The sequence below is a fragment of the Euwallacea similis genome, chromosome 16 (assembly GCF_039881205.1).
Source record: "Euwallacea similis isolate ESF13 chromosome 16, ESF131.1, whole genome shotgun sequence".
NCBI classification, from domain to species: domain Eukaryota; kingdom Metazoa; phylum Arthropoda; class Insecta; order Coleoptera; family Curculionidae; genus Euwallacea; species Euwallacea similis.
The window spans coordinates 2,510,083-2,535,833 of NC_089624.1; the positions used below are offsets into that span (position 1 = coordinate 2,510,083).

At 35.0% G+C, this 25,751-nt stretch overlaps 1 protein-coding gene across 3 annotated transcripts; it reads left to right on the forward strand.

Moving 5' to 3' along the window:
* The first annotated feature begins 346 nt into the window (after positions 1–346).
* Positions 347–25,751, forward strand: LOC136414121 (serine/threonine-protein kinase SIK2-like). 3 transcript variants are annotated; one of them, XM_066397955.1, is made up of 11 exons: positions 347–741; positions 7,392–7,508; positions 13,399–13,462; positions 14,767–14,882; positions 15,304–15,474; positions 16,517–16,640; positions 16,702–16,904; positions 16,999–17,158; positions 17,252–17,660; positions 18,207–19,275; positions 24,173–25,751. In XM_066397955.1, exons 1-11 carry the CDS (start codon positions 616–618, stop codon positions 24,284–24,286), a joined length of 2,673 nt encoding a protein of 890 aa, XP_066254052.1. In that variant the 5' UTR covers positions 347–615; the 3' UTR covers positions 24,287–25,751. The 3 variants fall into 3 exon arrangements, with proteins under 3 accessions (XP_066254052.1, XP_066254053.1, XP_066254054.1); XM_066397956.1 differs by lacking the exon at positions 24,173–25,751 and adding an exon at positions 23,072–23,226; XM_066397957.1 differs by lacking the exon at positions 24,173–25,751 and adding an exon at positions 19,578–22,933.

Sequence of the window (25,751 nt, forward strand, 5' to 3'; positions counted from 1 at the left end):
GGTTTTAGTTTTCATGTGTCTTTTATCGTAATTAGAGAAAAACTAGAAAGGAAATTCGAAAATTCACAGGACGGCCATGCTTGTCTGGGACACATTAGATGTAGCAACGAAGATGAGGGTAAGTCGCCGCACTTAATTAAACCCAAGAATGGGACAATTTTTCAAATTTTTTGATTTTTCTTTTCCAGATGGATGGCGTGCTTATTAACAGGATTTATTCCAGTCATTGTTATGCAAATATATATTTTCCCCGCTATAAATAGCTGATTAATTAAATATCGGGTGCGATAAATCCTCGCACGGAGAAACGTGCGGCAGGCTACAGAGATCGCAGGAATCTTTGTATGACGACTATTTGTATTCTCGTGCGTCGCTTTTGCGTCATAGCGCGCACGCTGAGGCGCCGTGTCGCTATGTCAAACAGCTGACGGCAGTCGGATCCTGCGTCCGCGAAGTCGAGTTTGTTCTCCATCGCTGGTAGTGTTACCCTTCATCACAATTACTATGACAATACATCGAACCCTCGGGCAATAACATGAAAACTACCTTCCGCACCTTCTTTTACGTGTGAGGTACGCTTCTTCACGGGGAGTTTAAGTCAGCGCGGTACGCGAGATGGGCGAACGCGAAAAGATATCGAAAAATCCCGTCAGGGTCGGGTTCTACGACATAGAGCGGACCATCGGCAAAGGAAATTTTGCCGTGGTCAAGTTAGCTAAGCATAGGATTACTAAAACTGAGGTAAATATATTTAACGTCTTGACGGGTCGCTAGTGCGGCTTGTAAGCAAATATACTTAAGTTCTGTAATGTTAATGGTGAACCCTCGGATTGTGGTATTCCCCGCAAAAATATAACTTAAAAATCTATTTTGCTTGAATTTTGAGCCGATGTGCAATCGAAGAAGTTCCGGGACGTCGAATTGCAACGGTTCTAGAATATCGGATAATAAATTTTAAAGTCTATTATCTACTAGATACTTGTTGATCTATGATTCCATTTAAGTTGCCTAACAATCGGCGTAATACGAGGTTGAATAGAAGATTACAAATATCTAAGAATTTGATGGATTGATAGTTGCACTCAGATTCGGTTGCGTGTTTCGCCATGTGCAAATTAATGAACAATTATTTGTACGTTAATCAAATGGTTTGACTCAATAAAGTATCTTCACATTAAATAAATCACGAAAATGTCTGTTTTATGCACTGAAACTTACCACCAAAATTAAGTGCCATTCAATGAAGTGTTTTTTTAGTTTTGGAAAGGTCCGAAAGCTTTGTCTGTTGGAGTATGATATGCATAATTACTTCAGACGTAATCTGTACACTAAAACACTATTTATCCGTATTGCTTAAAATTCCTCGATTTCGTAAAGGAGATAAATAACAAAAATTGCATACGAAATTTTCTTTACTTTTAACGCAAGACAATGGTTTACAGCAGCAAGATGATTTTTCATACGCGAAACTGTTGAGCTTTTGTTTTTGCTATTTTTACGTTTAAGGTGTACTAATGTATCATTAGAGTTGTGGCATCTGAACCGAGTCTTGATATACATCGTGTGTAACAAATTTTGGAACGGTAACAAATTTGATGGGATTTTTTTACACTTGGAATTGAAATTATGTTGTATCTACGATGCATTCCGTACTATTGCTATCTTTACCTACTACATTTTCATCCAAATTAAAAACGCCTTGAAAATGATTCCAGCAATGAAATTTTTGTAGGTTTCCAAGCTGATTTTCAATTCGTTTTCAAGTCGCTTTTCTTATTTTCTTTTCTGTATTTTGACATCTGTCACAAATTTTACAGATGTCAAACACATATTTGGATTCGCTTTGACAATGTAAAATAAGAAAGTGGAAACTATGGGTCTAAAACATGAAAAATTATCATATTATTCTTCCAAATGTAAATGTGAACATTCGAAAGTAGTTCATAATCTGAGGTGTGGTACATGAAATATACCTAAACTTTCAAGACGAATTAAAAATGTAACAATGTACAGGGCGTTCCACTTAAAACAAGCAGTTTGATATTAGCTTTCGGAATAACAAGTGTGATAACAATGTTGAACTCGTCATTTGATTCGGCATAATTTCATATTCAATTGTGCAAAATCTTACAAAATTCAGATAAACGGCTAACTAAATATTACGAGCGTTCCATACTTTTGGTTCACACTGTAATCAAAATATCCTTTTCAGGTGGGAATGAGAGAGAGTAGGTGCGAATGTATCTAAAAGCTCGGATTGAAAGATCATTGAATAGGTTTTCAAGTAAATGAATTCGCTACCCCCGTGGCCAGCCCTAGTGTACATCTTGGCTCCCAATATTTACGTATCAGTAATTCGTGATCTCTCAGTATACCAAACCCGATTGTTGTTCGATGGCCACTGAAGAAGTCTCGTCGCAAATTCTTCGCTCTTTGGAATGTTTACTTCAAACGGCTGGTTCTGACCTAGTCGGTCATTCGGGTATTCCTCTGAGAGTGCGAATGGAATTTCCCAAGAAACAGCAACTCTCGAATGAGCGGTTTCGTCTCGTGTTTGCTTCCACTGTTTGCAAGCCGCATTACTCTTATGGAAAGCCATAGCTTCCCTGTTGATCCAGATTGGAAGCTCTGTTAACTCTCTAGTGGTGTTGTCCTGAATGCAACTGTAATGGTCATGCCAATCTCTCTGTGGAGTTTCGCCAACTTTAGCGCATAACAAACCACGAACCCATAGGAGACCCTTACTTTGAATACCGCAGTGAAAAGCCAGGGTAGAACGGGAGGTTTCAGACTCCATGTCTTTCGCTCTACGCTTCACGATTGCCATGTTAGCCATAGTTTTTCCAGGGTAGCTCGGTCTCGATGGTCATCCCTAAGTACATAGCCTTCGCTTTATTGGGCACGGTTTTCCGTATAGCATAGATTGCCTAAATGTTGTGTCCTGTAATAATGGATTAACTATGTTTTACTAGGACTGACAGACAGTCCAGTCTCAGTTCTATTGTCCTATTTGCATTCGGTGGCAGGCGCTGTCGATGAAGTTTTCCGATAACATACAAAACTCTAATACCAAGCAAAAAGACCTTAGGGTAACTAACTAAAGTTAACAATTTTTATCTACCCATCCTTGTTGCTGATCCCCTAGCTAGATTGAATCTACCATTTACATTTTACCAAGTCAGAAAAGTGACAACACTAGAGCCACGTGCAGTAGTTATAGGACACAAGCAAAAACCAAATTAATCAGCACATTAAAAAAAGAAAAGTAGTTCTCCAAAAACCAAACGATAATCCACAATTATTTATTGTCCTTGACCTGACTAAACCAACAAAATCGTCGTTATAAACAAAGCTGTTTACGACACTGAATAATTTAAAATTTTTGGTTTCTGATTTGGAAGGAAGCTATAAGGCAGGACTTTACAGTTTTCTGATGAGATTTTTTCCATTTGTTTTCAAGTACCAGAAATACCTTATCGAGGATTTTCTTCGTCAATTAAGCTCAAATCTACTGACGGATATTGTTGTGATTTTTCAGTCAATAAAGATTACCATAGCAAGCCTACATTTATGTCATCAATGAAAAGGAATTGAGAATACACCGAATAAATCACGAAACAGGATATGTGGAAAACAAATTCAAAGATCTTACTACGGCAGCTTCAAGATTCCTTTTAAGGAATTGACGCAACGCATGTTACAATCTTGAAAATAGGTTTTTATAATCGAAATCGTATTTCAGAGAAATCTTGAATTTACTCATACAAAAACGACATATTTTTATGAGTTTGGCAAGTTCCTATGAATAAAGGGTGATCATTAAAGACACCTCCAAGACCAAGCATTGAAATACCAGAGACATGTCTTGGATAAAGTAAATCACAAATGGCTTAGCCCTACGTGTACCGCTTACTAGAAGGTTTTTTAAAATTATTCCTCATTCACACAATTTCCATGGAATCTTTGAAGCGGAAACTGAAGTAAAAAGCTCTAGATCTGCTCTAAAATCTGATTGAATAGGATCAGTTCAGCTTCTTAATGAACGTTTTTTTAGGTTTCATTTTTAAATGGTAATTTCACTCCAATTTATCCTTCATCCCAGAGAACGCTTTGGAGGGTGAATTTTATGCGTTTCGCCAAGTCGATGTCAGCGTTATGGTTATGCCCGCATTGACTAGACTACGTAGTAGATTAGAGATAATCGGGAATCGTTACTGACTGAAATATTTTTCCACGAAATCACCGCAAGGAATCATTGAAATTGCCGACATTTCCTGGTTTTTTAACACTGCAAAGCTCCTCCCTCCATGTTCCGTTTTTTCTCCATCACAAATTCCCTTCGGTGTTAACAACGTAGGATCACTGACCCCCTAATGCTCCCTAATTGTCATAACGATCCAATTGTTGCTGTTGATTAGGTACAGGCACATTTTACGTATCTCTTAACCTATCACAACTCGGTTAAACGTTTTACGTTATTAAATTTAATTAATAGATGTATTCGTATCCTCACGCTAAGAAACTAAACAACCATCCAAACTGTAAGCAATGTGTTTGCTGTTATTGCGCCTACACGAAATGTAGTAATCACTTTCCAATTCTAAGTTATCTAGTTCTAAACAGTGAAACAAACAAGATACCTCTTCTTGTTGTGGTTTTTGCCCATCGGTCACCAGTATTTTCATTTCAACGATTGTCGCAAGACGTCCGTTATGTAGGCAAACATACATTTTCAATTTCCGTTATCGCATGCATAATAGATACGTAATGGGAGTTTTATTGTGTCCACGCACTGAAACAGTCAAAGACCTTAGACAATCGGCGTCCTAAAAAGACAATGAATGGTTTGTGCAACAGTGCGATAAAGATAATTGAAGATTAGCGATATACGAAAAAGGCATTGTTTCAATCAGAGAAACACACAAAGGGGAAATTTGCGATGCGATTAACTATTGCACATGAATGATGAACAATATTGACTGATGGGAAAACTTATTGGCATCAAAACAAATATATTTCGGTAGAAAAGAATTACCATGAAAACCATTGGCTATATCGAAATTGACGCACGTCGTCGTATCTAAATTGGGCACGGCTTGTGTATGTAACAAAAATTTGTTGTTATTATTTTTGTTATCTCCTATTAATATCGACCTTTTCCTATATTTAACTTGGACGCACATATGGTCTGGATTTTACAGCCGGATTTAGTGTGGGATCAGTTGGGAATTACCCTGCCAGTATGGGAAATTGACAGTTTTACACAAACTTCCTTTGAAGTTTAAACAGCCTGAGTAGGCGTATTTCAAACACACATAGGATATTTATATAAATATAAAATTAAAATAATTCTAATAAGAGTACTAAGTAGGTACTAGGAAATAATGAAGCAGTAAAAGAGAATATTAGTTTGGCTTAGACAGATATCCTGAATTTTAATTATTACATTAACATGCCGGGAAAAGAAGAAGTAAAGTTACACAAACACCTTTGATGTTGAAGCAGGACGTTTAGTATCATGGAGTGTTTATAGACTCTGAGCCACATCCGACAATCCTTTCTTTTCTTATTGTGTCCTCTCTTCTACGACAAGGGACAGTTTCTTTTATCAGGTATTGCATTACGTGGTATTAAATTTCGATGGAAAGGTTTACAATCAGTCACGCTATCGTTGGACTTCCCTAATTGAGATTGCAAGATTTTCAGCGGGAAAATGTTTACCTAGAGATATCGTCCATTCTCTACTCACCATATCGTGTGACCTCAGTTGCTGTAGATTTTTGTCGCGAATTGAAGATTCTTTCGCAAACTCTTCTACATTACTAAATATGTTATGATGACTAATAGCTTGAAAGGTGTAACATCTGTAGCATGCAAGCTTGGAAGCTGTAATAATAGATTGTGTGAGCATGACTCAGTATATACCTCATTGCAGTCTCTGATGAAATATGAAGATAGATTAATCTCCAAGTTAATATTTTTGACATTAGGGAATAAGAACACACGCACTAATTTTAAAATGGAAGGTTCCTGTACAGCATTTTGTGCTCAGGATCTCTCTTAAATTCGAATTTTGTTCTCATTATGTCTGTTGAAAACGGTTCTCAAGTCACTATGCACATTTCCTTCTCTGGATGCTCGGGCAAAATCAAGATCATCTTTATCACAATCATTAAAAGCGGTATAATAATTGATTTGAGATATTCTGTAATCAAGTTATACTCGTAATTCAATTCGTTTCTGAGTCTGATTTCGAAGTCCTCTTGTGTAATTTCTTTCGAATGAATAATTTCGGGAGGCCTCTCTGTCCTAAAAAAATCATTTGAAAACAAGATAGCTGGAAAATTTAGCTTGTCCTTGATTTGTATATCTGACTATAAGCTTCTCTTTCTCTAACCAAAGTTACAGATTTTGATCATGTTTCAACGGTATAAGCCAGAAATAAATAATATAACATTTCTGGCTGGCTTTCCTCCTCGTTTCTTTCCTAGAACTTATATTTAGCAACCTTCTCAACGACAATAAATATATTCATTCAGAATTTAAGGCAAAACCTGAATTTTCAAATATGTATCCCAGAGTTGGTGCCAAAGCTCAATGTTTTTAGGGATAAAAACGACCAAAGGTCATATTTCACCGGACACTTTACTGTACGTTTTTCGTGCTGAGACGTGACAATCGATTCTTAATAGTCTTATTAACGATAATAAGGCCGAAGCAAAAAGCAGATATCGTATAACGGTTTTAATAGCCCTAAAGTGCCCACACGAAAGAGCGGCAATCGCAGCTCAACTGGAACATTTATTTAAAACCGACAAAGTTTTGCGTCAACCACTGACGTCAATAGTCTATAAAAGGTCGTATAGATTGACGAATTAGTCAAAGTTGATTTGGAACGGTCAAGAGAGTCTGCATCATTTTTTGAAAGAACCCTAATGAAATTAATGAAGGAAAATTTCCTGTCGGCTCTCTGACCTTCTAAACCATGCCCGATGTCCTGCTAATTATATTCTAAAACAATTTCCTATAATATCTATGATTACAGAATAGAATAAGTGTAGTTAGCAAGTTTTTTATTAGCCTAGATGGAATAGTTGACGTCAAAGGTGGTAACGAGAACAAAACGTTGACGCAAAGAGTAGATACGGTACTCTTCGTGCCAATTTCAATCCAATTATTCTAAGCTGTAGCACAAAGTTAAACAGTTTGTGCATAATTGACGTAGCTGGTGTACTCGTTTGGCATGGTCATGTCTAACAGCACTTCGGAAAAATCTCTGAAAATAAACCTCGTCGGCCTTGCCGGGATGTTTGTCAATCAACACTTGTCTTTTAGCTGAAAATTAAACTATTAATTAGGCTATTACACCTCAACGTTCATTTCTGTTTCAGGTTGCGATCAAAATTATAGATAAGTCCCAATTAGATGCCAGCAATCTTCAAAAGGTGTATAGAGAAGTAGATATAATGAAAAGACTGGATCACCCTCATATTATTAAACTATATCAGGTAAGACCAACTTATGTTTTACATAAAAATGCTTATTTGGGAACACGTTAGAAAAATTCACAAATACTAGAATTGACGGGCAAAGTGGGTTTCCCAAATAATTCTAATAACATAAAATATTTTTTGATTTTAACATGTTATGAAGTGATAGATTAGCAGAATCAGTGGTTATTTTATTTCTACAGACCTTATTATGACGCGCAAAAGGTCCAAACTTCCATTTTCTTTCGACTTTTTCGTCTTAGAGCGCAATTAGAATAATGGACAAAAATTGTTAAATTCTAGTTTGTGCAACTCGTATCAAATTACGGAATCTCACCTGTTGCACAAAATTACGCATTTCCTAACTGGGTACATATACATATGTATAGATATTATAAACTAATAATTACCCACTAAATATCGTAAAATCAATGGACCGTAAACTTTAACCAAAGTGCATAGACGCGGAAGGTTTTCAATTTGAATATCTTGTATGAGTTGCTTGTTAAACTTCCGCTTATCTCATGCAGTTGTACCACTTCAAAGACGATTGAAAGTGCCAATGACATAGTGTTATTAATTTTAAAATATGTTTTTAAATAAGGATAGAAACCGACAACATTGATTTTGTAAAATTTCGTGTTTTTTTCTGATATCTCAGAAACAACTGGGAAATACCTCAATCTCGCAACTGTTTTAGATTGAGTAGGTAATTGCGTATTTTTCCCACAATTAAATGGATTTTCTATTTCTTGTGGTTTATAAAAAATCCGAATAGCCACCTACGCTCATGCGAATTTCGGACACTCCCAGTCAATTTCTGGCCTTCCTAACAATTATCATCTAGGAAAAGTTGCCAAAAATTTAGCCCTAAGACAAGCAAACAAGGATATAACAAACATACATAAAATGCTTAAAACGAGGTTATATTTATTTGCTCAATGTTGAAACCCTTTTCTTTGTACCTAAATTATGTAAATATTTATTTTTCACTTACAAATGGTGTCAAGCTGTAAATCAGACCCTAAGATTATGAATTTCCTCGATCCTGCCGAATGCGTCACCTCAACTGATTCACTATCAGTTTCATCTAAAACTAACATTTAGAAAAGAAGAGGCCTCAAAATTCTTCACTCCAAAATCTTATAAAATAACTTAGTGAACATCAGTTCGAATTGAAATCCGTTTTTTGAAGTTACTGTAAATAGGACCGGACCTTTAAGGACCTCAAATTCGCCTTACAATCGATTTCCGATAAGATTAGTCTGGAACATAACATCATTTTAGACTTCACAGTGAATCGGAACTATTCTGAACTGGCCTTAATAGTTCAAAATTATTGACCTCAAAATATAATAAATTAAATCGACGAATGTCATCGTCAGGTTGAATTAAAATCTCGAAGTTGCTTTCAACCCGAACTGACCTTTTAAGACTTCAAATTCGCTTCGAAATTGGTTTGCGTTAACGTCAGTCTGGAATTTAATTTCATTTTTGAATTTATTCGAGATCCAAACATTTTCGAACTGTCCTTCAACACGCTCCATTCTATTCTGATACTTGCATGCGCAGTTTTAAGTCAAGGGATGTCTTAATATTTACATTGTCTCTACAACTTCTTTTTATGCACGTAAACTGTTCACCCTACCATCAGTTTCATGTCGATATTTTGAAAAATGGAGAGTGTGTCCGGCCCTGTAGTCAAGATTTAAAATTCTTTTTAAGGTCACTCTAACAAACAGTAAACTTATCTGGAAGACAACCCACATAGAAGCCATAAAACCTACAAATGCTCTGCCTTTATATTATCATCTAAATTATCTTCCACATAACTTATCTGGATATGGTTTTATCGACACTCAATATGGTTTCTAAACTAAAGTGTTTTCGTGAACGTCAGTCTTTGGATGGTCGTTGATCTTGTTCAAAATTTATTTCTGCACGTAGCTACGCTTAACCTAAACCAACGTGTGCTAACCTAAGTTTGGTTATTAGTACCCTAAAAACTTCCTCTCAACTTCCTTTTCTATACTCGAACTATCTTTCGTTCAAATCAAACGTTATATTCAGTTATTGCCCCGAATTTTTCAGATTTCATGTGCTGAATAATCCCAAACCTCAAGGTGTTGCTATGAAAAAGCGTGATAGTTATTTTTTTCTTGTTCGATTTAAACAGAACCAGTTCTAACTCATCAAAATTAATTGAAAAGTTTAAAAGCAATTTCAGTGTTAAAGTACTGTGCTAAGTTTTAATGAGAAAGAACCCAAAATCCCAATAGGCATCTTAAATGATAAAATATCATTAACAGATCGTTTTGACAATTATTCAAAACTCCGCAAAGAATGTAATTTACTTCGGTTTTTATGAAAATGCTTTCAATCCCAAATGTTATGAATTTACTACACTCGTTATTTAATTACGTTGCGTCCCTGTTTTGTATTTTGATAATTATTATTAATTTGCATTCCGTTTGTTCCATAGAATTAAATTTGGAAATAACGTTTGTCCTTTTATTAAAAGTAATAATACGATTTTTAATTGTTTTTTTATTTCATATTTACGCTGTTATACTCTTAAATAAAACAAACTGTTGATGGGTTGGTGAGTACCTATCTACTTACACCCCAAATACTCCTTTGGAAAGTTTTTTAAGGGAATTGATTAATTTAGTTTAAGTCAGTTTTCATTAATTTTTTATGTTGGAGTACGAAACTCATAACCTAGAGCAGTTGTTTCTTGTTTAGCATCAATATGGAATCAACTTGGAAGCCTTCTTGAAAAATGTTTTTTTCAATAAAGCTCTAACCCCAGAGCTCTAAGCTTCTTACGGAGTATCTGTTTACAACTCTTCTTTAATTTTAGAAATTCTTCCTTCAGCAGAACCTTAAAAAAGTATCTTTTCTATTTGCAGCTCAATGTCAAAGCCTTTAGAAATAGAAATATTTCCTTTCATTTAGATGTAGCTGCAGTAGGTCAGTTATTGTGGAATAGATACGTGTCACTGCAATGCGAACGATTGATTGAGCGTCTTGAACATTTGATCTTTAACTTTTTTCTTCTTATTATTTAAAAAGTTCCTAGCTTTACTCGAGGGTTATTTACCTCCTGGGCCTTTGTCACTTTTCAGCAAATCTGATAGTGAACCCATACATGGAATGAGTCATCCTCAAAAAGGACTGCTCTTTTGGTTTCAAAAACGCTCTTTCTAATAGATTTTTCGCAATTTTCTGTCCCACTTCCTTTTTGGACAGTCTTAAAAGGTGTTTTTCTAAGTAATTGCTGCTGAACGTCAATAAGTGCTTCAGTATCTTTAGGGTTGTTTTGAATATTTCCGTTGAATTTCAGCCTTTCTGGCAAAAGCTCAGAGGCTTCTTTGATTGACGCTCAAAGCCCAATAAATCGAAAGAAAGCTCCTGCCTTGACATATTTAGACCCCCTTGTAGATTTTTGCGAGAGGAATTTGATCAGGTTAAGCAGATTCTCCTTCAGAAACTCATCTGAGAACTATTTTGTTCCTTGCCCTGCTTTAATAATTTATTAAATTACTTTGCCGTCATTTCCAAGGATTTTCCGAGATTCAAGAATCTGGTCTCAGGCGCTGGGTTTTAGTTTCGGAGGAGTGGAACACCCTTGGGAAACGTCAAAAGAATCCAACTTAATTGATCCCACCACGTAAATTTCTATTAACATACGTAACTAAGTCATTAGTTGAATCATAATGATACAAGGCTGTTAAGGAAAAATAAAGAAAAAATAACGAAAAACTAACAAGCAAAGTGCATTTGCCTGTGTAATCTATTGAAATTTGCGATGTAGGTTTTTGTAAATTTTGTGTAGTATTGGCAAAAAATGATACTTTACAAAATTGTTACAAACCCACATGGGTGTAATGTAAAGTTTCCGGACTAAACATTTAATTTATCAGTATCGGCATTATTGCCGATTTGTTGGTAATTCTTCTGGCTCAAATCGAATCCAGACACGATCCAATCAAGTTTGCAGCTGCTAAGCTCACACTTTGTGTGTAAAAATTACAGAAAACTTACAAATTGAAGGAAATTTTTTTTTTTCCTTAACGAAAAGGGACTAGAATTCTCTATTTTGGAAATATAATCCGATTCCAAAGTGTATTTTCGTAAGGTTTCTACATTGTCCGCGAATATAGTTAGGAATCAAAATAGTAAATCTAAATCGCTTTAAACGTTCTACACCTCGTATTATGTGCCAAATAATCCTTCATAAATATTTTATTAACTCCATATTACCACTGTGGAGACAGTTTTATAGCTGCTACGCATTGCCAGAAATTCTAAATTAATAAAAACTGTGACTGTCGACAATCTAGAAGTAAATTGTATAATCTGTTTTGAAAAGTAATTATTTAGCTTAATTGTCGCATTATTTGCATATATGTATGTGTTGCCTGCCTGGCTACACTTCCGACATACATACGGCGATCAATTGTGGATAGTATTGCAACAATATTATAGCATATGAAGGAAATTGGCATATAAACAGTTTACTAATTCCTAAGTAAAGTTTCAATTAGAGCCGCTCGTAAATGTTACCTTCAACTTGATCGTCGTGACGCCAATGACGCCGATTACGTCATTGCGTCTCCTGGCAACGGATTTAGCGGCTTCGGCCATTTCCAATGTTGCCGCTCCACGTAGCTCGATTTCATTAAACGACGTCATCGGATGGTTCTTAATTTTCATAACATGAATTAATTATTATTGATACCTCAAAGACCTTTATTTAAGGCTGTTTGAGTAGGTATATTTCTGGAAATACCTACAGGATTCAGCATTAGACCAATTTTTCTAAAATCGAATTTTGATTAAAAAAAGCGAAGGTTCAAAACAGGCAAATTATTCTAGAAGTCAAGAGCTGAAGCTTTTTTATGGCGATAAAGGGGTTTGACAGAGAGATCAAAGCTAAAATTGATGCTCCATTGAACCATGCAAATGTTCATGTGCAGGAACAACTACAATTTCGCAACTGGAGAAAGTTGGATGTGCCACTAAAATGTTTATAATCAAGCGAAAGGCGAGACTATGTCAAAATGTTTTATACACTCATGAGTGCAAAAAATGGGACGTTTTTTGCTCTGTATTAGCGCACATAATGCAAGTTTTCCGCTATTCTACACTTACACTCGTGTATTACCACACGCGTATAATGAACATTTCAATAATCTGGATAAAAACACAAAATTAGGAGAAATATAAAGAGCCAGTAGTGAACATACGATGAAAAGCTGAGGTCTGAAGTATGGTTTTCTGCCCCATAGTGTAGAATTAGAGTCTTCAGGGGGCTGATTGTATAGGAACATGTGAGAGTGAGAATAAATTTTTGCCGGTGTTGATTGGTCAAAAAATTTCGTTCCCACTCTCACATTTTCGTATAGAAACACGAGTACTAATAAAATAAGATTAATGAAAATGTGAAGAGAATAAAAATATATAGAAAATAAAAAAAAAGTATTAAAGAATATAACAAAATAGTGGAAACAAATAGTACGGGCAATGGATACAGTGGAAACTCATTGCTTTAAGTTCTCGATTTCTGCATACACTTTTCTCAATTATTTTTGGGAAAGACGTTTTTGAACGATTCCGTTATTAGAAACGTTTTCCTCACAAGTTTCAGGATTTATCATCGCTGATTGATTCAATTTTCAAGATATTAAGTTGAAATTCTCTCAGATTTCATAAACTGTGGTTTAAATTTATTTCATTCAATTCAATAAGACACAGATGCACAGAAGATGCATACGCTTCATTATTTCTCTTCGTATAATTCTCTTTTATATAAATCATTAATTATTGTATTAGCTATTTCATAAATGCATATGTTGTATTTTGAAGAATAATTCTACACATTATACTTCAATCTTTGTTTCAGGTTATGGAAACCAAGAATATGATTTACTTAGTTTCGGAGTATGCAAGTCAGGGTGAAATTTTTGGTGAGTAAATTCTTATGACTAATACGTAGATCATAATGACAACTAAAAATTTATCATACATTTTTCCATCGAGTTCCACAGCTTGGCATGGTTACAAAGGTCAAGATACCTTAATATTATGTATAGTGCTGAGAAACTTTTCAGTCAGATAACCAGCACGGAAACGATCTAATATTCGTGCAATTATACGTTTTCTACTTTTGTTTAAATTTATAAACGACTGACCCGAAGGAAAGAATTTAACAATCTAACTGTTAAACCAAATAATACACCGAGTTAAAAAATGATAAGCTTTCAAACATGGGAAAATGTTTGCCGAAAGCGTTATTTACACTTTATATAAAATTTTAAATAAATTGAGATTTCCCATGCCAAGAATTCCTCGAATATTGAGTTTTGTGGCACATTTTATTTAATTTCTTGAAACATTTAAGACAATAGAAAAATGATTTGCACTTTGCCACCCCGTATTTCGCTTATCAACATTTGGATATAAATAAATTATGTTAAATCTTAACATTTTTATATTAGTAATTTAGTTCTATACCGTTAATTAAGGGACACCCTGTATAGATACCTGACCAAATAACTAGAACTTTGGTCTTTTCGCCCTAAAGGGCCGTAAAATGAATGTCCAAATAATTTTACCAAAAGGACTAAAATTTCTATAGAAGCGACGAAATAAAATATTCCTATACTAAGCAAAACTTTGATTTATTGACACGTAAGGGTTGGAAATGTCACAAAAGTTCAGGAAAATTGCATTTTATCGTTCTTCAATTCACGAGTCCAGTTTCTAAACGAAAAACTGCACATCGCAGTTTTTATATCTCTAAATCTATTTGCCAGATAAAATTTACGTACGTGACGAAGCGCTGTTCGCTATTAACAAGTAACATCGCGGTTGAGGGTTTTCAACCCCTGAATGAGGTTACAGCCCCGAATACGTAAAGGTTAAATTACGAGGCGTGATTTTTCAGCAATCTATCACGAACCATGTGATCCGAATATACGAAAATGGGACGATTTTAAATGACGTAAAGTGGTTGATGTATTATTGGATGCATTCTTCCTTTTTTTTTGTATAAATTAGCATCCAGGACAATTTTGACCATTTTTGATAATGCTTAAAGACGAGGACCTTGGACATAGTTCTGACGTCAGAACTGGCCAAGATTTTGATAAATCGACGCGTCGCGTCGGGACGCTGAAAATAAGTGAGATTTCCCGTCGGCTCTGTTGCACGATTGTTCTTTATTTACTCATAACTGGTAAAAGTAATTTATCCAGGTTTTTGTTCGCAGATTACATAGCGAGGTATGGAAGAATGAGTGAGGAACAGGCTAGGATTAAGTTTTGGCAAATTTTGTTAGCTGTTGAATACTGCCATAATCGTAACATAGTACATCGAGACTTAAAGGTGAGTTAGTACTTGACCGTTGAATGACACTGCAAATAATGGGATTCGGGAAATTTTTATTTTTAAAGTCGAATCTCATCAACACAGCTTTTGACGTTAAGCCTTATGTACTGACGCATTACTGATTCTTGATAAGAACAACCAACTAGTCTACATGATTACTATTTGCACAACAACTCGATAAAAATCCTCAACCTCGAGTGACATTTCAATTACATTTCTCCACTTTCTCATAATGATGTGTACTCAAATTTGTCCTAATTCCTTATTAAAACCAGCATAAGGATTACGATAAACAATCCTGATAACCCCATAGAATATATTCCTTAGTCAGACAACACTTAATCAAAATTGCATTACATGAACTTTTTTTATCATTAATTATTATATTATCAATCTACTATTTATTCTCTTATTGCAGGCTGAAAATCTTTTACTAGATTCCAATAACAATATTAAAATAGCTGATTTTGGCTTTTCAAATTACTACACCCCGGGAGGGCAGCTCTCGACTTGGTGCGGTTCTCCCCCTTACGCCGCCCCTGAAGTTTTCGAGGGCAAGAAGTACGTCGGACCCGAGATCGATATTTGGGTAAGTTACTTATTATTTATTTGGCCAATATGCAGTTCAGGGTTATCAACTTACCTCGGTACCTTGTAAAATTGAGTGTAAAGTGATTGATTGCCCAATAACGGTTGACGTTATAGTGAAGGCCACCTCAGAATGTTTTTATACAATTTTCCTAATTCAGATATTCCCTTTTAACCGCTTACATGCAAATTGAATGCAAAATTTTGAATACATATCAAATTAGAGCTCATTTATGGCTGAGGATTTTGTAAAATCTATTTAAAGAAGAGTGATTGACATGGGTAATATGTTATTAACAGAGCAACCTACTTACTATGTTATGAACCATGAAATGTAGAGGGAATTAAATTCAGTAGGGTTCCCAAAGAGTCACCGAAAGTCTATTGAATCGATTCTCTTTAATCCTTCTTTCTTTTCCTATAGCTAAAAGTATGATAATGGGTTTACACAAAGATAATATTGTTTTCTCTATGATTCACGACTAGAAATAAACGTTTCTCCTATTACTACCTTGAGCAGTTGTAGTTGTAAATTACACTGATATGAAACTTTTTAAAAAAATTACTTATCTTATATACTGGATTAGTGCAAAGAGACTTCTAATATCGTGCATATGTATGTTACTTTTGATAAACTTAACCGGAGAATGTTCAGAATTTCTAAAGATATGAAACTTCTACTAACTTCTAACGAGTAAACTGATTAGTCTAATATGTTTGGTTGGTTCAATAAAACTTTACATTATGAACTTATTGTATAAATAATTATTAAAATTATTTCTGTCGGTACAATTGAACTTTTTTAAATATTCATTACAATATTTTGATTTTATGGAACTTCTCCAAAATAAACCAGTAGATAGACAAAACTTTGCTTTTCTTATCCTGCTGAGGATTCTATTTTAATCTTAACGACAGGGGTCGGTGACTAGACGAATTTCCTTTTCGTTTTATTCTAAATTCGGTTCTTTCAAATGCAGCAAATCTGTCTCTTAGATCTAATAATAACTTCAACGTTGCTTAAAGTACAAAAATATTTTCAGAGTTTGGGAGTAGTACTCTACGTCTTAGTTTGCGGAGCTCTACCCTTCGACGGCTGTTCCCTTCAGGCCCTTAGGGATCGGGTATTGTCAGGTCGATTTAGGATACCTTATTTTATGAGCCAAGGTGATTAACTATATAATTTATGTACTTGCAAACAACAAACATAACTGATTTGCTTTATTAGACTGCGAATCACTAATAAGAAAAATGTTGGTGTTGGAACCCAACAAGCGGTTTACGATACAACAAATTAAAAAGCATCGATGGATTCAAATGGGCGTCCTGCCCGCCTTTCCGCCCACCATTCCCACATCGAACACCCATCCTAATGAGCAAATTCTGAGACTGATGCAGAGTTTAGGAATTGATAGCTCAAAAACTAGAGAGGTAAGTTATCACTATTTTAGACTCTGATAGGAAGGTGAATTAATGATCTGGCGCAGGTTCAAGCAAGTGCATTTAATGATTTTCTCCTTTGCAGTCAATTCGCTTAGGTTGCTATGATCACCATGCAGCAATCTACTTTCTCCTTCTGGACAAACTCCGCAGCCAACTTGTGGGGGGCGAAAGTCAAACTGGAGTGAGAGAAGTCCAAAGAAGACGTCCTTCTAACGTTGCAGAACAAGCAATGAGGAAAATAGGTACTTTAACCGGCATAACAGCATCCCTGAAATTTTTATAAATTTCGTCGTTTCAGACGCACGTAGGTTATTAATTCTTGTTGATGTAAACAGGCCGAGCAAGCACCACCGAAGATTGTCGACGACTCCTACAGCATTCTACCATCGCCCCAACAGCCAGCAACAGTAAAATTAGCATGGGTTCAGTCACATCTTCGAGCAGACCAGTGAATTCTTCACCTGTGCATGGGATAGATGCTGCCAAGCTTTTAGCAGCGACCAATAGTGAAGATGCCTTGAAGATTTTGAATCAGGCTGCCTCGACGACGACTTTTAGTATGTGTTCGGAAGCGACCAGGTTGATGTCCACCTTGCAGATGTCAGCGATTCCTTCTAGTTCAACTGACAGTTCCAGATTCAAAGAGTATACAAAAGGGAGCGTCAACCATTATCCGTTGATGTTGAGCATGCAACCGTTTGATAGTCCTGAAGTGAAGGGCAGTCTCGACAGGTTTAATAAAAGGTAAGCATGACTTGAATAGATATGAAATTTTTTTAAAAACTAGTTATTTTTCATATCCTTTGAGTAGTCTCAACTCACAGGGAAGAAATATGTTAATAAGCTGCAACTAAATGTTTTAAAAACTACTGAAATTATGAAAAACAGAGCAACTTTTTGACGTTAAAAAACGAATATTAATTATCATTTGGGCTATTGTGTGTGTTCAGATTTTTGGTTTTACTATTTACATAAATGAGTCTGTTAGAAATGAGATAGATATCCGGCAGCACCAGTAAATTTCTATTAATGCCAGATTTTACAGTTCGGCCGGATTTGTTCAAAATAGTTTGAACAGTAAATGAAAATTTTCCCATGTGTTGATCTCTCGGGAATCCGTAGACGAATAGTCCTCAAAAAATAAATCAAATTGAACGTCTCACTGAGCTGTATTGGCTTAGCAAGCAGGATTTTGAAATTTCTAGACCTCTTTTATTCAGGCGAAAGTGTTTTGATCGAACTGGATAATTATTCATATTAAGATCTAATGCCATACTTGTTTTGTTACAGTGGCTTTAAAACTAGTGAAATCCACATGCAATACTCGAGTTCAACAGATGAAGGAGTGGAAACTGACTTGGAAGAACAGATTCCCCATTCGGGAGGCACTCGCCTCAGCTACGCGTCTTCAAGTTCATCAAGCGGTGTAGTGAATAATTTCAATACATCCAAGAGCCTTAGCCAAAACCTCAGCTGCGATAGCAACTTCGAAAGTCTAGAATACCCTTTATCGGAGTCCAGCGAACTAGCCAGCAGCCTGCCAAGCTGTACCTCAACCGACAAAGTACCCGAACCCACTCTATCTAACGCAAACGCCTTATGTAGTAACAGTAAATACTCTCCAGTCCCTCGATCAGTGCTTCATAAACACAACCCTTTAGTCCACATGTCCAGCTTCAAAACCACTCGAAACTTGACCAGATCTCCGGTAGATTTCCGAGAAGGAAGACGCGCTAGTGATGGTTTAGTAGCCCAGCAAGTAGCCGACCAACCGGGAGCAAGTTTAGCTTTCAATTCTCAGAAATTAAATGAAAGTTTCAAAGCGAAAGGAGTTCTGGATATGGGATTGGTACAGAGGGAGGCTATGAGGTTGCAGAGTCAGTACCAAGCAAGAGAACCACCAGAAGATGTATCGCTAAGACAGAAACAGCACAATCAGTACATGCAGCCTCGAGGAACTAAGAAAATTAGCTTGCCCGACAACTTCAGCTATTCTAGTTCTTGTGTGGAACCAGTTCAGTTGCAAACAGCCATGCAACAACGTTTGCTGCAGCAGAAACGTCAGATATTGCAGAAGCAGTGTGCCAACAGCACTCTGGACACGACTAATTTAAGTAGGAGGTACATGCTAAGGCAAGCTAGCTATAAAATTGCTCAGCAACAACCGGTTTTACCACCTCTCCCACCGCTACCTTTATCCGATACTGAGAGCAAAGATCTGCTGGCGTTTCAGTCTTTGGTAGAGGGTTCAACTGAGACATGGAGTTCTTTGTCCAGCAACATGCAAACTTCCTGCCAGATTACTGAGTCCACCACGAAGAGCTCCACTTGGCAGAAGACCACGCCCCCTTGGAATCAGGTACTTCAGCGATTGTAGTGCTGCACTGCTGCCTTTTTTGATTTTGTTGCGTGTGCTTAGTTTTATAAGCATATCTTAGCTATTGCTTGTTGATAGATTCCTTATTAGATGAGTTTTGCTAAGATGAGGGATTTTTTGATACATTGCGATCTATCATTCCCACTGTTGTGTTCCGTTATGTTTTGATAAAGGACTTTTCCTTTATTGACTATTTACAAATCCTCAATAAATAACGAGCATTAGAAACACTTTACTTCTATGCTTTAATTTGCGTTTAACAGTCCGGTTTTTTTTAATTTCAGTAATATGTAGAGGGTGACCTAGGGAAAAAAGATTCATTTTCAAATTAAATAATGAAATGTTTCAAAACGATTTTCTTCTATGCTTTGCTCGATCTTTCAAAAACTACGCTTAGTCGAAAATCTAAAGCATTTACCTAATAGTATTTCAGGTCGTGTGGCAAGAAAGGATAGGGCGCTCTATAAGTTACAAAACTTGTAGGTACTTTTTTCTGACTCAAATTTTGGGTAAGCATACTATGCTTTAATTTCAGGGTTGAAAGCAATAATAAGCAAAATTTTGATATTTTAAGCATCCCTAAGTTATAAAAACCGAAATAAAGAGATTCTGTAACACAAATTATCTTAGGAGATAATTATCTGATAACTGAAATAAAGAAAAACTTTTGTTGTGATTATTAAAAGAATTATTATATAATCATTATTCATACAGTGACTCACAGTCAAAATGATGCAGCTAATTTTTACTGATTATTTTGTTTAAATTTTTTTAATAGAAACATTTATTTCTGTTTTATTACATTATCTTATTTTTAATTAATACAAGATTAACTAGTCATATAAAGAATTATTCTAACTTGTACGGTTCCCCTGCAAACGTAATTTAATTAAAAAATGATGATCACAATCAAAATTATGCATAAAGAAAAATATTCAAAAACATAATTTCTATTATGAACTAATATCGAGTAGCTCCACCTTTAGCTTTAATTACTTCTTTTAAACGATTAGGAATTGATTCAACTAATTTCTTTAAAAAATCTGGATCTAGTTTGGCCCATTCTTCTGATAGAGCTCTCTTCAGGTCATGTTTGTTGGAAATATGATGTTTTCTAACTTCTACGTCGAGTTTATTCCAGACATTTTCAATTATGTTCAAGTCTAGTGATAGAGCAGGAGTTTTTATAACTGATGGACAATGATAAAGCAACCATTCCTTCACAATTTTTGCGGAATACTTAGGATCATGGTCTTGATAGAATTTAAAATTACCATTTAAGTCCAATTTTTCGGTGCTAGCTTCAAGATTTGTTTTCAAAATATCTAAATACATAAATCTGTCCATATTTCCTTCGATGAAATGTAAATTCCCGACTCCAGAGGCAGCTACACATCCCCAAACCATCACGTTTCCTCCTCCGTGCTTTACGGTGTTTTTTAAATGTTGAGATAATAACTCTTCATTTCATTTTCTCCAAACATTTATTCTTCCGTCACTGCCAAATAAGTTATATTTACTTTCGTTAGTAAAAATAACAGTTTTCCAAAATTCTAAGTCCTGCTTTAAATACTCTCTAGCATACAGTAACTTCGAGTTCTTATTTTTCGGGCTGATATACGGCTTCTTCCTAGCAATTCTGCCGTGAAGACCTTTGGCACGTAAACATCTTCGTACCGTTTCAACATACACTTTCTTATTTAAGTATTTCTCCACCAAATCAGTCAATTTTGGTGCACTTAATTTGGGGTTTTCTCTTATCTTTCTATAAATCCATCGCTCGTCGTGTTGATTAAAAATTTTTCGGCTGCTTTTACAAGGTTTGCTGATAATACGATCCTCCTTTTTATATTGTTCTATTATATGTTGAACTGTCGAAGGGCTCAAATTAAGAATTTCCGCAATTTTTCTTTGACTTGTGCCTTTTTGAAAGTTCAAAATTACTGCCTCTCTTATTTCTATGGATGTATGGCGACCCATTGCACTTTTAATATGTAAACTGCTGCAGAATATAAATTGAACTAAATACAACTTGCTACAAACGAGAAACATTGGAATGTTATTAGTAAACATATTTTTTACCTATACTCGCTTAATGCATCATTTTTATTGTGACGTGCTATTATGAAAAAATGTATTTTAAAAATCTGATTTAGTATAATATATTATTATTTCACATTCCAGGGAATAGTTTTTTATATAACTTTTATTTGCTATTAGACTTATATTATAAAAAGTAAATTATCATAGCAAAATTGGAAAATTTAGGCATGCATCATTTTGACTGTGAGCCACTGTATATTATAATTACTCACCCCTGGGTCACCCTGTGTATAGGTACGTATTTGTGATTTTTTCTCTTTGGGTTAAAGGGGAATAAACTAACATTTGATGTAAAACAACTAAAAAAAAAATAGAAATTTTTCTTGCCAACTTATTACCGAACGATCTCTCGTCAAAACGCAATTTCATCAGGGTGATTTAACAAAATTTATGTGTATATTCAATGTAATACTTAATATTTAAGTTTTTAATAATTTTATATCACTTTTTCTTATAGATATAAAACTAACAAAATAATGGAAATAAAAAGAAAACATACAGATTCGTGTTGGTGACGTTGAGCCAATAGAGTTGGATATTTCTTCTTGTTCTAGAGAAGTTTGCGACGCATATTATTATTTCATGAATTATGTTATTTTTACCTGGATTAATAAAAAATTAAAAAATTAAGTTTATACCTGATCTTCTAAACTCTACAGAGTGGGCGGTTATTAATATAAGTACAGGATGTTTCATGCATTATTGCTCTCTTCAAGATAGCCGAATCTATAAGATTTTCCAAATTCCAATCGATCTCTACCTGTCAATAGTGTTTAAAAAATACAACTTATGTATTTATATCCTCAATAAACTGAAATAGTCTCGTTAATGCCGCAATTGTAATGTCATAATTAAATGTATTTTTGTTTTATTTTCACTTGAAAAATTATTTAAGTCAAAGAGGGTTTATTTTCACAATTTCTGATTTTTATCACAAAAATACAGACCACATAGCTTTATGAAACTGAGACATTCTAAACCTTAGAATTATCTTTTTACTTCTCAACTACCTATTATCACCTAATACGTATTCTGCCAGCACCTTCGGCACTATTGGAAAAAAGTGACTTGAAGGTTTACAGTACTGCCTCAATTTTTCTTCAGCAATTTTTTATTGGTTCAGAGTATACAATACTATCCGTGTGGTGATTATAGTAGTAATAATAGTTAAGGTTTTGCGTGCACTGATGGAATTGAAACTCAGTTTCTTGAGAGGCACTTAGGACGTATAGTGTACGACAGAAATGCAATTTTGGTATATATCTCAAATTTTATTTTTCTTCAAGAAACTGAGTATAAACATGTAACAGAGCCGTATATCATTTCAAACTAGTAGTTGTATGCAAAAAAGTATTATTCATACTAGTCTCCCTCGTAATATGTAGTTATAATAACGTAACTTAGATTTGCTCGTATTTAGTTAACTACTTCATATCACTCATTTAAAATTAATGTTATTGTCGCATTTAACTAGGCCACACTAGCTATTTTAATGCACTGTGTAACTTGCCATAAATATATAGATTGTTTTCAAGACTATTTTTGTTTTCTTGCTTTTGCATTTGTGTGACTTATTAATAATCATCGAAGGCTACTTCATAACTTATGTTCAACATATGCACTCGTAGATTGTTGAGAAAGGCAGTTGATTAGTAACATTTATTATTTATTCCAGATTGAACATTATTATACCCACGACGAATAAGTCCATTCTCATGCATCCGTCATCCAAAGCAACGATATTTCAGTATGATTATATTTACTTAAAATATGTGAAGTAAACTGAATGTTTAAAAACACTGTAATAGTCGTTTACCTGACAGAAAGTGGCGGAAAGGCACTTTTGCATGTGTTAGGTATAATATTTTCCCTACAAGCGCATTTCCGTAAACTTTGTTCTCTTCTAAGTTCAATTGATTAGCGTGTAGTAAAATCTCTACATGTACACGTGCGTTAAAGTGATACTTTCAAATTGCAATTGTGCAGCATCATTTACTGAAAATTAGCAAGTAGCTTAGGAAGGGGTTATTTGTTTTTATTACGGGATCACATCTAGAATGTCGTCGAATTTGACAACATCGATCTACGGCTGCTTCTGGACCTGGAGCATCGCCTCCTCCTACTTTTCTATCACTCTTTACAACGAAGGCCCTAGGGGCTAAGTCTACAGACGCTCTTTTATACGCGAGTAACAATGTAAACAATCACCCTTTTTGCGCACGAAGAGAAAACGTAAGAAAAACAGTAGAATATGATTCTGGAGCAGTAAGAAGAAAAAGATGAGTAAGTACTATGATGAAAACAAATCGAGCCTATGTGGACTCGTGTAAGTTCAGGAGCTCTGAGGGGCCGTTTTTGGTAATAGATTTAGATTGGGGCATCCTCATCTTTGGTACATAGTATATATCGTCGGATGAAGGATGCATGATGGGCTTGTTTAAGATTAATTTAAATACGCGTTCTGAAACGACAAAACGCTTTTGTTGAACTGCTGAGGCTGCAATGAAAAATCATGTGTGATTCAATGACTTCACGCTTGGGATATTTGCCGTCCGCGATTTAAACAGACGTTGAACACAATCGAAAATGTCATTAAACTTTTTCCGGTGTTCTCGGCTCGTGCAGAGTGCGATAATATATGTTCGACAATTTTACTTATTTATCTTTGTTTCATAATAACTTTTGACGCAGACTTCTGAGGTTATTTGTCGCTCTCAGTTCGAGCTCAGCTCGTTCTATAATCGAAAAAGTTATTTTATACCTGAATATTTCATAGGGTCCTGCTAGTTTACCAACTCCAACGAATTTACAAGGAAACGTGTGGCCACCATTACTACCTTTACGGGAGAGCCCAATTTTGGAGCTGACTGAACAAATGGAGTCCATGTAACGCGCTGCTTGTTCCGATCTAGTACTTATCTGATTAGTATTAATCAATTATACTTGTGTCAGTTCATATTGGTAAGTTAATGTATTTGATCCTATCCACAATGTAGCCATGACAATAAATTGTAGCTGTAGATTTAACATAATGTTCCTTTCGAGGGAAATAAACAGGATTTAAGCGTGATTTATATGATATAAGGATCGTTACAAGGGCAAAAAAACATCAACGAGTGAACTTCTTGTTCAGGTAAATGTTAAACACGCAGCGTCGCTTATCACTTCTGTCACGTTTAAGTGATGCATTAAAGATTGTTATACTTAAGTCAATTCGAAATAAAAATCAATGACATTCCAAGGACGATGGAAAAACGGGAAAAACGAACTAGACTAGAGAAACTAGCGATTTAAGGATTTAATTTTAGAGTAGATGTGGGGCTATTCGAAAGCGGAAAGAAGCCATCTTTTGGAGTACCTACCTACCTATATTATGCGCTGTTTTAGTATAGTAATATTAATTTGAACTGTAGAAAGCGAGTAGATATTATCCCTAATACAGGGTTAACAAGCATTTTCGATTTGATACCTTGTATAAGTACGCATAAACTGAAATGATAATCACAAGAGTTACTACAGTAAAGTTACATCTAGAAGATCGGTAAATTTTAGTGTAGAATACCTGCTACTGTATTATCTTTAAGAAAAAGCGAGCCAGCGCTCCAATCATTTTGAGCAGTAGTGGTAGGTACCTTTGGTAGTACCATGTAAGATGATGAGGTTAAAAGTAGACCGTTGAGATTTACGTGATCGTTTAACTAGGAGAACTGTTACTGGAAAATTTTTACTTTTCTTCGACAAGAAAACGGTGGTTTCTTTAAATTTTTCGTTTTTAGAGACACAAATATCATTATTTATATGGGCAAATTGTATTCGAAATCGATACCTACCTACTTATTGATATTATCTCCATTGCAGGGAGTGTCCCAGTTGAGTGTTTCCTAAGGTACCTAAAATATAGGTCTGAAATCCTAAATTTTAGCTTGCCTTAATAGGATTTTCTCACATTTTCTTAATATCCACAAAATCTTTCTTCAATCCTATTGAACGTCAAATTTCGAAAACTTACAAATAAATAGCAACTACTCAGCACATACTAACACTGCATATTCTTAATAGTTCTGGAGATAACCTAGCTAGAAAACACACACTGGGACTCCCTGTATTTTACACTAACGTATAATCTATAGATACAACATATCATTCACGTCAAATATCACATTAAATTTAATGAAAATAATTTTACAAAAAAAAATGTTGTATGCAATTAGCCATTACTGCGCCATATAGTGCTTTTAAAAAGTGTGTTTTGTAGACAGCAATAATATATTTATACGTTTTTTAAACTACATTATAATAATTCTGTTTGATATTGATTTTTGTTATTGTTTATATTAAACATGTTTAAAAGTATA